The sequence below is a fragment of the Helianthus annuus genome, chromosome 4 (genome assembly GCF_002127325.2).
Source record: "Helianthus annuus cultivar XRQ/B chromosome 4, HanXRQr2.0-SUNRISE, whole genome shotgun sequence".
NCBI lineage: Eukaryota > Viridiplantae > Streptophyta > Magnoliopsida > Asterales > Asteraceae > Helianthus > Helianthus annuus.
The window spans coordinates 206,032,056-206,044,212 of NC_035436.2; the positions used below are offsets into that span (position 1 = coordinate 206,032,056).

Genomic DNA, 12,157 nt, shown 5'->3' on the forward strand with positions numbered 1-12,157 from the left:
CGGACCTGACCCGGTTTTAAAAAAAAACCCGATTTTTTAAAACCCGATCCTACCCGAACCCGATCCTACCCGAAACCCGGTTTTTAAAAAAACCCGATTTGTGCACCACTAAGTGGACTCTTAACTTTATTCTTATCCAGCCATCAAAATCATTGAACACACAAAAACCCATTAAACAACCCACTCTTAATTTTGACCCGTTTACGTATAAATGGGCCGTTTTGACAAATTGGCTTAAATGGGCCGTTTTGACATAGTCTATGTGGTTTTCCAAAATTTTGGCTTAAATGGGCCGTTTTAACCTAGTTAGTGTTTTTTTAACTGGGAGTATTTTACAAACAAAAGTGAATAGTTCGGATTATTATTGGTGATTAAATGAGTTGGGATTATTATTGGCCAATAACAGTGAGTTGGGATTATTTAAATCCAATTTGCCTACTTCATTTGGTGATTAATCTTCTTTGACTATATTAAAAGCTATTTTGACCACTCAGTTGTAACTAGATTTTAGGTCAGACCATAAACTGAATCGTTTAGACCTTCAAAATCACACCATGAAACCATCGACCACTTTGGTTTATGTTTATAGAAAACCGTCAAACCATCGGCCCATCTGAAATCTCAACCGAACTAGACGGTGAAGACCTTAGTTGTTATCTAATAAAAAAGGGTCCTAATAAAGCCACACCCCAAAATCATAATTTCACACCTTGTATATGGCCCGAATAACGTTATACGACCTGTATAGAATAATCTAACATGATAAATATTGGGTCGTATAATGTTATACGACTCATATAGATGGAGAATATATTAGGTCGTATAACATTTTATACGGTCATATAACATTCTATACAGGTCGTATATGTTATACGACCCGTATACATGAAGACAAAAAACATTCTCTGGCTTTTTTTGTAACAATCAATTATACGACTCGTATAACTCTATACGGGTCATACTTTGAAAATTTAAAAAATTAAAAATTTTAGCAGTGTAGAAAGAGTTGAAAACAATAAAAATCAAACAAATATCCCAATCAATAATTCCCCATGTTTATGTAATTAGTCCAAAAAATAAACATAAGTGGACTCTTAAGGGTGTAAGGGGTGCTCACCTCTTAGGTGAGTCCCCCCTCTTACACATAACCAACCATAAAATGCCACGTCAACTCCCCTCTAACACTCCTCTAATACCCCTTTTTGATGGCGGCACTCCCCTCTTAGGTGAATTGGTTTTTTTTTTTTAAAAAAAAAAAAAGAAGAAGAAAAGCATTGATTGGTCAAGATCTCCCTCTCTCCTCCCTCTCTCCTCCCCTCTCTTGGCAACTCCCCACCTATTTCACCCTCTCTCTCTACTCTCTCTCTAACTCACCTAAGTGTTGGCAATGCTCACCTAATAGGTGAATGGAGTCACCTAAGGTGCCCCGGACACCCTAACAACTTTATTCTTATCCAGCCATCAAAATCATTCAACACACACAAAAACCCATTAAACAACCCACTCTTAATTGTACTTTAGCTTCTTCTTCTTCTTCAACCCCCACTCATCTACACCCTCTCTCCTCTCTCTCTCTCTCTCTCTCTCTATATATATATATATATATATATATATATATATATATTCCAACCTAACTTGATGTCTATTTTCTGATATTCATCAACCAACAATGGAGTCGACTCAAGGGTGGTTGTTATTATTTTCATTACTGTTGATTTTAAACAGCTGTGCTTGTTACTCAAAAGCACCTGAGTTTGTAAACGTGGGGGTTCTTTTTTCCTTTGAATCTGTCATCGGTAGAGCTGCAAAGGCGGCTATGAAGACTGCTGTAGTTGATGTTAATAAGGATTCGAAGATTCTTAATGGAACTCAGATCAGGTTGATCATGGAGGACACTAATTGCAGCGTCTTCAAGAGTTCAATTGGAGGTATATATATATATTTATCTTGTTATAACATAGATTGATTATTTGTTTAAATTGTTTTGTTGGTTTTAGGGATTTGATCATACTTCATATCAATACTCTTACCCAATAACTAGTTTATTTATTTATTTATTTATTATTATTATTTTTTTTAGAGTTAAATGTTGTTTTAGTCACTGTGGTTTGGGTTATTTTGCCAGTTTAGTCCAAAGGTTTCATTTTTCGCAAATGAATCCGAAAACGTTGCCATTTTAGTCTACTGGGTTAACTTCATCTATTTTTTTTGTTAACGAGAAGGGCAATTTGGTCTTTATATGGCCGAATTGCCCTTATAGTTAACAGAATTACATATAAAATGACCAAATTGCCCTTCTTGTTACTTACCCAGTGGACTAAAATGGCAAAGGTGAAAACTTTTTGGCCACAGACAAAAAAAATAAAACTTTTGGATTAAATTGAAAAATGACCTAAAACCACATGGACTAAAATGAAATTTAACCCTTATTTTTAAGTATTAGCATTTGGCTACATATTTTGCCTCAAGGGTAAAGTTACTTGACCAAATAACTAGTTTAATTTGGTTTTTTTTTTTTTTTTTTTTTTTTTTTTTTTTTTTTTTTTAGCTTTTGATTAGATATTTGGTCCCCAAGGGTAAAGACAGTTGAGGGGAAAATCAATTAGAATGAGCATTTGACCAGTCAAACTTAACAAAATAACATTGAATGCAAGGTTTAATTTTATAAAACATTGAATAGATAAAACTTTTAAGACTTTTCAAAAAAAAAAAAGAGAGAGAGATAAACTTTTAAGACTTTTCAAAAAAAAAGATAAACTTTTAAGATCTTGACACATGGCACGAATGTGCACCGAGTGCACAACAAGCTGGTGGCCCAAAATAAAGAAAGGAGCACTAAAAACGTGTCACATAGGCAATTGCATTATGCGAGATAAGTCTTAGTGCACACATTTTGTGCACTGAGATTTAAACCCGCTGGCGTAATTGCCTATGTGGCGTGTTTTTAGCGGTCCTTTTTTTTCTCTTGGACCACGAGCTCATTGTGCATTTGGTGGCCATTCGTGACTCTGGTCAATGTTTATGTGTGTTTTTGTATGGCTCAAGCTATCTACACACTTGGTGTGTAGACAGCCACCTCAAAAAGTGGTTTTTTGTCCTATATGCACACCCTACAGTGTTGAGCTGTGGTCAAAGCGCGGCGTTTGGGTCCGGTTAACCAGACAAAGACTGGCGGGTCTGTTGACCGGACCAAAACGCCGAGATTTGGCCGCGTTTTGGTCCGGTCAACCAGACAAAAGACTGATCGGGTGTCTGGTTGACAGGACCAAAACGTGGCCAAAGCTCGGCGTTTTGGTCCGGTCAACAGACCCGTCAGACACCCGTCAGTCTTTGTCTGGTTGACCGGACCAAAACGTCGCGATTTGGCCACATCTCGACACTGCAGGGTGTGCATATAGGACAAAAAACCACTTTTTTGGTGTGCATATAGGCACATTGGTGTGCCAATAGGTACACCCTGTTGTATATATTTGCATATTGAATTTGGCAAATATAAGGAATTAGAAACATAGGCGTAACGCGCTATAAACATGTGTCTCCTTACCTTAAAATATCATTAATATCACACTGTTATAAAATATCATGTTATTGTTTGTATTCTGATGTGTAGACCTGGCAAACGGGTCGGGTCATGGGTCAAAACGGGTTCGGGTCAAAACGGGTCAATTATAAAAAAAGGGTTGTTTTGGTTCGGGCCAAAACGGGTCCGGGTCGGAACGGGTTTCGGGTCGGGTCGGGTCCGGGTCAGAACATTTGTCAGCATTTCAGTGATGTGTCTGCAACTTAAAGTTACCGAATAAAGTTTCTTGAAAACATTTGTCAGCATTTCAGATGCTTGAGCGAGACGTGGTGGCAATAATCGGCCCGCAATCATCAACAGTCGCCCACATGATATCTCAAATCGCAAATGGCGTTCAGGTACCGATAATATCATACGCTGCAACGGACCCCACGTTATCATCCCTGCAGTTCCCGTATTTCTTTAGAACCACACAAAGCGATTCGTATCAAATGGCAGCCGTCGCTAATTTGATCGACTTTTACGGGTGGAAAGAAGTGATCGCTATTTACACCGATGATGAGTACGGGAGAAACGGGATATTTTCGTTAGATGATGAAGTAGAAAAAAGAATGTCGAAGATTAGTTACAAGTTAGCGTTGCCCGTTAATTATAGCGTCAATGACGTCGTTAACGTGCTTAACGGGTCAATCCCGCTTGGTCCTCGTGTTTATATCGTTCACGTTAATCCTGATCCCGCTTTGAAGTTTTTTCAAGTGGTTAATAAGCTTAATATGACAACGAGTGATTATATATGGTTAACGACCGATTGGCTTTGCACGACTTTATCGTCATTCACCCCGAAAAATCGGTCTTTGTTAAGAATTATCGAGGGTGTTGTCGGTCTTTGTCAACATACTCCACAAGTGTCGATGGATAAGAATTTCGGGTCGAATTTCTACGGGTCGAATGTCTACGGACCGTACGCGTATGATGCCGTGTGGGCCGTAGCACACACAATCGATACTTTTCTTAATCAAGAAAATAGTTTAACGTTTACGACTGTCGGGTCACAATTCGGGAAACTCAAGATTTTCGACGGTGGGGAACAATTTATCAAGATATTATCCAAGACGAATTTCGACGGATTAACGGGCCCCATTCGATTTGACGGAGATAGAAACTTGGTCCCGTCTGGCTATAAAGTGTTTAACATGGTCAACTTAACGGTTCGTAATGTGGGCTATTGGTCAAACCACTCGGGTCTGTCGGTCAAACCACCCGAGACTCTCAAAGTGAATAAAACTAGCTCTTCGGTTTCAAACGATGAACTCGGTGTGATTACTTGGCCCGGTGGAAAAACGGATCGTCCTCGTGGATGGGTCATTGGTGATAGCGAAAGACCGTTAAGAATCGGGATACCGAAACGGGCTAGCTTTGTTGAATTCGTGACGGAATTAAGTAATCATACAATTGCAGGATATTGTATTGATGTGTTTAAGGAAGCACTTAAGTTAGTTCCGTATGATCTACCTTATAGATTTGTTCCGTTTGGAGATGGTGCGCATAACCCTAATTATGATGATCTTGTGAGGCTTGTTATGGAGGATGTAAGTAAAATACTAATTATATCTTATTGAATAAATTACAAAAATCGTCCTTTATGTATGTCAGTTATTGCAAACTGTGTCCTTTATCTTCAATAATTACAGAAAACGTACTCGTTGTTTGCAAACCCTTGCAAGTTATGTCCTTTAGCCCTAACTCAGTTAATTTTTGTGGTTAAATCTGATCAAATGGACCCCACATGAGTGTATTTTGGTCATTTTACTCTCATGTGGGGTCCATTTGGTCAGATTTAACCACAAAAATACCCTCATGTGGGGTCAATTTGGTCAGATTTAACCACAAAAATTAACTGAGTTAGGGCTAAAGGACATAACTTGCAAGGGTTTGCAAACATCGAGTACGTTTTCTGTAATTATTGAAGACAAAGGACACAGTTTGCAATAAGTGACATACATAAAGGACGATTTTTGTAATTTACTCTATCTTATTTTTATCCTAGCATTATGATCTATGTTTAAAATTTGCATTTTGGAGCTCAACCAAACGAGCTGAAATGTTGAGCTCGAACTCAGCTCGTAAAAAGCTCGAGCCAGCTCGTTTAATTTCAAGGATTGTCCTTTATCTTTATACCTATTTTCAGGCGCTGTCCTTTATGTTCAAAATTGACGAGTTTTGTCCTTTATGTTTTCATATCATACACATTTTGTCCTTTAGGCTTAACCCAGTTAGTTTTTTCAGTTAAATTTGGTCATATGCTTTGCACATGAGGGCATTTTTGTCAATTCAAAGGTAAGTTCAACGACAGATTTACAGCTCAAAGCTTCTGCAACCTTTGAATTGACAAAAATGCCCTCATGTGCAAAGCACATGACCAAATTTAACTGAAAAAACTAACTGAGTTAGGCCTAAAGGACAAAACGTGTATGATATGAAAACATAAAGGACAAAACTCGTCAATTTTGAACATAAAGGACAGCGCCTGAAAATAGGTATAAAAATAAAGGACAATCCTTCAAATTCACTCTCGTTTATTTAAATATCAAAATTATTAAAATGTATAGTACGCCTTTCTTGAAAAACAACAATGTTATTTTGATGAGTGAATTGCAAGTTTTGTCCTTTATCTTTAGGCCATTTTGCAAGTTTTGTCCTTTATGTTTAAATTTGACGAGTTTTGTCCTTTATGTTTGAAAATCAAGCACGTTTTACCCTTTGGGGCAAAACGTGCTTGATTTTTAAGGACAAAACGTGCTTGATTTTTAAACATAAAGGACAAAACGTGCTTGATTTTTAAGGCTCAAAGGGTAAAACGTGCTTGATTTTTAAACATAAAGGACAAAACTCGTCAAATTTAAACATAAAGGACAAAACTTGCAAAATGACCTACAGATAAAGGACAAAACTTGCAATTCACTCTATTTTGATTATTTACAGGTTTTTGACGGGGCGGTAGGAGACATAGCAATCGTAACAAACAGAACAAGAATTGTTGATTACACGCAGCCGTATGCTACAACCGGTCTTGTGATAGTGGTTCCTATTAATAATTCAAAAGCGAGTACTTGGGTATTTCTTAGACCGTTCACTATAGAAATGTGGTGCGTCACAGCAACGGCTTTCGTGTTAATCGCTCTTGTTATTTGGCTTCTTGAGCACCGTGTTAATAAAGATTTCCGGGGCCCACTTAAGAGACAACTTGTAACAATTTTCTTGTAAGTTCTTTGTTTATATATTTTACTATTTTAGAGGTAGTGGGCCATGGGCGGACCTAGCCTTTGGCCAGGGTGGGCGGCCGCACCCCTTGAAAAAAAAAAATTTAGTGTATATTTTAGGTAAAAAACCCGACTGCACCCCTTGAAAATATAGTTGAACACCTCATCCGCACCCCCAGCAAATAATTTCTGGGTCCGCCACTGCTAGTGGCAATTTCGACCCGTTTACGTATAAATGGGCCGTTTTGACAAATTGGGTTGTTTTATACTAGCTGGTCAAAGAAAAAAATTAGAGTAAAGTACACAGATAGTCCTTGTGGTTTTTCAAAATTTTGGATTTGGTCCCTAACTTTCCAAAAGTACACGGATGGTCCCAGCTTTTGCCAAAAGTACATGGATAGTCCCTGTGGTTTACACTTTTTAACGCATGTAGTCCATAACTTGGACCTCCTGAAACCCTTAGATTTGTTGGTTGGGGACTAAATGTGTTGCCAAGTGCAAACCACAGGGATCATCCGTGTATTTTTGGAAAGCTAGGGACCAAATTCAAAATTTTGGAAAACCACAGGGACTATTCGTGTGCTTTACTAAAAAGTATAGCTAAAGGGGAACAGGTTGAATAGGTCAGACAGGTTTGAAAATCGATCGATGTTTGTATTTAATGAAGTTCACCTCTTAAATTGGTATATTTAGAAATATAGATTGTAAAATGACGTGAACATATTTTGACCCGTTACCCATCCCACCTGACATCGCCATTTTGCGTAATTTAATATAAGCGATGTGCTAAAAAGTTAACGAACGCTGACGCACAATTTTTTTTTTCAGGTTCAGTTTCTCAACTCTGTTCAAGAGAAATCGTAAGCATTACTTAAATCTCTAAATTTTCTTATCATAATTTCATTAATAAATGAAGCACCCATACTATATTCTTAATTTTTTTTTAGTAAAATGCCATTTACGCCCCTGAGGTTTAGCCAGTTTTGCGACTTTCGTCCAAAGGTTTGTTTTTCCGCATCTGGATCCGAAAGGTTTGAAATCTTGTTTTTTTCATCTGGCTCGTTAACTCTATCCATTTTTCTCCGTTAAGTCAGGGGTATTTCCATTTTTCTTGCTAAAACTTAAAGGATTTTTCAGGGGTATTCGGTCTTTTTACATAAAGTGTAAAAGACCGAGTTTCCATTTAAGTTAGTAAAAAAATGGAAACACCCCTGACTTAACGGAGAAAAATGGATGGAGTTAACAAGCCAGATGAAAACGACAAGATTTCAAACCTTTTGGATCCAGCTGCGGAAAAACAAACCTTTGGACGAAAGTCGCAAAACCGACCAAACCTCAGGGACTAAAAAGGCATTTTACTCCAATTTTTTAAATTAACTTATCACTATTACTTTGCAGAGGAAGATACTATCAGCCCGCTTGCGCGAATGGTAATGGTGGTATGGCTTTTCTTGTTATTGGTAATAACATCAAGCTACACTGCAAGCTTAACATCCATTCTCACCGTTCAACAACTTTCGTCACCAATCACCGGAATCGATAGTTTAGTAGCTTCTCGTTTGCCAATTGGGTACCAAGTTGGATCGTTTGCGTATACATATTTGGCTGAAAGTCTTTTCGTGCCTAGATCCTATCTTATTCCACTTGGGTCGCCAGATGAATATGAAAAAGCATTGCGGTTGGGCCCACATAACGGTGGGGTGGCGGCTATTGTTGATGAGCTTCCTTATATCGAGTTGTTTCTTTTGGATCATCATGATTTTGCGATTGTTGGTCAACCGTTTACAAGAAGCGGGTGGGGATTTGTAAGTAACATTCCATATACGCCATCAAAATATAAGATTTACGTCACGTAATATCTAGGGATGAGCATTTGCACCGAGTACCGGTACCCAATTTTGACGATTTTCGATACCGGTATTGTACCGGTTCGGTATGGTACCGGTACCGGTACCACGCTCATTCCCAATAATATCAATCTACTTTCGTAGTTTTACCTAGGGCTGCAAATGACCTGAACGTTAAGCGAACAGTTCGTGAACTGTTCGGCGGGAAGTTCGTTTAATAAATTAATAAATGGACGAACACAAACAAGAAATTTCGTTCGTTTAGTTAAAAAAACGAACATGAACAGAAGCCACGCTCGTTCATTTATGTTCATGAACGTTCTGTTGCGTGTCTGTTTATGTCCGTTTGTGATCATTTGTGTGTGATAGTTCACTGAGGTTTTGTAATTTTAATATTTTTTAAGTACTTCAAAATTCCCACTAATAAAATATTTTATAAATATTAAGGTATTGTATAACAGGGTGGGGTTCTAGAGTGAACACTAGTGTATTTGCGAACTGAGTGAACAAATCCTGGCCATTAATCTACACACGTGTATGGCCAGGATCTCATCATCAAGTATTTCAACATCAAATCCTGGCCATTAATCTACACACGTGTATGGCCAGGATTAGTTCACTCAGTTCGCAAGCTACACTAGTGTTCACTCTTGAACCTAATCCTTGTATAACATATATAAATTATCTACGTAATGTTGTTTATGAAAGATGCTAATTTTATTTGGAATTTAATATATGTTCGTTTGTGTTCATTTTTGTTCATGAACGCTTCTTTGTGTTTGATTGTATTCATAAACGCTTGTTTGTGTTCATGAACGTCCGTTTGTGTCATGAACATTCATTTCCTTAACGGACGAACACGAACATAAAATTTCGTTCGGTAAGTGTTCATGAACAGTTCGTGAACACATGTATTTTCTTAACGAACGAACACGAACAAGGCCTTGTTTGTGTTCATTCGGTTCATTTGCAGCCCTAGTTTTACCTAATCCCGCTTTCATGTTTGTATCAAGATTATTTAGTTTTTGGATGATATGTCACTAAATAATCCACGTCAGCAAATTTTATTATCGATTTTTAGTTTTTATTTGAAACTGGTGACTAACCGATAATCATATACACCATTCCTGAATGTCAGGCATTCAAGAGAGACTCGCCTCTCGCGACCACACTATCCTTATCAATAATGCAACTTTCCGAGAACGGAAAGCTTCAAGAAATCCACGAAAAATGGTTTTGCGAAAAGGGTTGTTCAAGCGGTGTGGGGCTTGAAAACGAGCCTAATCAGCTGCAAATGAGCAGTTTTTATGGTTTATACATGATTTGCGGCATTTTCTCACTCACTGCTTTGGTATTATTCTTATTACAAACCGTTCGTCAATATATTTATTATAAACAAAAGCAGATGCTCGACCCAAGCTCGCCTTCATTCCCGACATCGTCGTCAAGCAGGGGTTGTTACGGCGTGTTGTCGAATTTTTGTGATTTTATTGATGAGAAAGAAGAAGCCATCAAGAACATGTTCAAGAAAGATGATGATAATCCTCAAGGTTCTCAAACTGTTTGATCTTATTTAATGCTAGGTTTTGTTTGAAAATTGCTACATAAACATATGATTTGTAAATATATGTGTGTATATGTAGGTGTGGTGTTGTATGCATGCATGCATAGTTAAAAGATAAATTATAGTTTTAATATGATATGGTTAACTATACTTCAAAGTATTTAGGATGAAAGTTATTGCCTCTTGATTTTAACAATATACTTGTATTCATTTGTTTCTTTATACAACTTCGGTTTGAGCTCACGCTATTTGTGTTGACACGCGTTTAAGTTGTGACGCGTGTTGCCAATGTGTTGTTGGTATTGTTGAAACGTTCGACCTCTATATGCGGTTTGACCGTGTTGTAGAGTACGTTGTGCATCGACAATCGATGTAACAAGTGTGATTTCTTCCCCTTCGGTCCAATGCACCATGTTTGATTTTTTTTCTTTTTTTTTTTTGGTGTGGGTGTGGTTGAAGAAGAATGGGAAAATATGGTTTGGGGTTGGGTATTTATAGGTATAAAATGTAATTTTAAAAAAAAAATGGTTTGGCATAGCCGCTACCCCCAACGGTTACTTTGAACCAATCAACCATAGCCCGCCATGTCACCCAGCCCCCCTCCCTCCGCCCACGCTAGGCAGAATCTCCACGCTAAGCGCAACGCCAATCCGGGGTGGTGTAGCTAGCGTTAAACCCCCTCCACCGCCCCAACCCATGTCCCACACCCCATAGTCTAAGGGCAAGTGTTATACTAGTGGACTCTTCGTTCCTAGCATTATGCCAAAGTACTGACATGGTGTTCCCGTCACTTCAAACCTTCGCATCAGCTTCCATCTTTGCATCATCCTTAAATCCTTCTTTGTTTCAAATGATTATTAGTACATGGTCCACACTTTAGTTGCAGGATTGGGGGGGGGGGGGGCATCGTGGTGTTCCTTGCCCTTCCGCGATGTTACCTAAGCACCACGCATCCCCCCGTCTCCGTCGTGTGTATAACACATGACCTAAATAAACTAACAAGTGAAAATGTAAAGGTAAAATCGGAAAAGGTTGATCTGACATATATAGGTCACCATGAAGATTTGTAGATGTTATAAAAGGTATATATTGGGGAAATGACGTCAATATGTAGATAATATTTAAATAAAAACCAATAAAGATTAATAAGACAAAGCATTGTATTCTTTAGGAAGGAGTACACTGAAAATAACATTATGTTTTGATATAAACTAAATAAAATAATAAGATTTCATCCTCTAAATAGTATCCCGTATCTTTTATTCTTAGTTTATTTTCTAATATTATCTTGATGTACCACGGAAATCATGTATTGACAATTGCTATTATGATCAATTTGTTAGATAGAGCATTGACAATTGCATACATAAAATTAATACCTAGATGAAAGAAAAATATGTCTTATAAATTAACTTAACAAAGTTCATTTTCTTTAAGACATATCTTGACAAATGTGTATATTAATAGATTACATTATATTTTATTCACCGTATGTAATTAACGAGTTTAATCAAACTGTACAATACACGAGTTTTTTTTTAATAAATTAACTCTGTTATTATTATTAGTTATATAATAATATAACATTATATTTATTCAATCAAAGTAATACATGCAATTCTAGCTTGTTTTAAGGTATATAAAAATAAAAGTATGTTTGGAAGCTAAAAGTATATTATATTTAAAGATGGCTTGTTTGTTATAAAACTAGTCGGTTGCACCCGCGCTCCGCGGCAGGGGCTACCCGACTTTGAACAAATTTTAAATGGAAACGTAGATGCAATCATAACATGAATGGTGTGAATATGGTTGATATTTGTTTGGTTCGTTACGGTACCAACATTTGCTATCACAACCAAAAGAGAGAAAAAAAAAAATAAAGTCATTATATGACCAAAAGGATATCGACACGTGTTTTACATTCATTGAAACAATAAAAATGAATACCGATAATGGTGCCGAACTT

At 37.4% G+C, this 12,157-nt stretch overlaps 1 protein-coding gene across 2 annotated transcripts; it reads left to right on the forward strand.

Annotated features, from left to right (window-relative positions):
- Positions 1 to 1,461: 1,461 nt before the first annotated feature.
- On the forward strand, positions 1,462 to 10,372 carry LOC110938186 (glutamate receptor 3.7). 2 transcript variants are annotated; one of them, XM_022180651.2, is made up of 6 exons: positions 1,462 to 1,928; positions 3,824 to 5,109; positions 6,503 to 6,780; positions 7,609 to 7,640; positions 8,179 to 8,585; positions 9,766 to 10,372. In XM_022180651.2, exons 1-6 carry the CDS (start codon positions 1,670 to 1,672, stop codon positions 10,192 to 10,194), a joined length of 2,691 nt encoding a protein of 896 aa, XP_022036343.1. In that variant the 5' UTR covers positions 1,462 to 1,669; the 3' UTR covers positions 10,195 to 10,372. The 2 variants fall into 2 exon arrangements, with proteins under 2 accessions (XP_022036343.1, XP_022036344.1); XM_022180652.2 differs by having other exon boundaries at positions 1,678 to 1,928; positions 3,832 to 5,109.
- The last annotated feature ends 1,785 nt before the right edge of the window (positions 10,373 to 12,157 follow it).

Bases quoted from the DNA above. Each gene is read 5' to 3' on its own strand.
- LOC110938186 (XM_022180651.2), top strand. From the start codon at position 1,670: ATGGAGTCGACTCAAGGGTGGTTGTTATTATTTTCATTACTGTTGATT. The intron at 6,781-7,608 runs GTAAGTTCTTTG...TTTTTTTTTCAG, and splicing joins CAACTTGTAACAATTTTCTT to GTTCAGTTTCTCAACTCTGT. The intron at 7,641-8,178 runs GTAAGCATTACT...ATTACTTTGCAG, and splicing joins AACTCTGTTCAAGAGAAATC to AGGAAGATACTATCAGCCCG.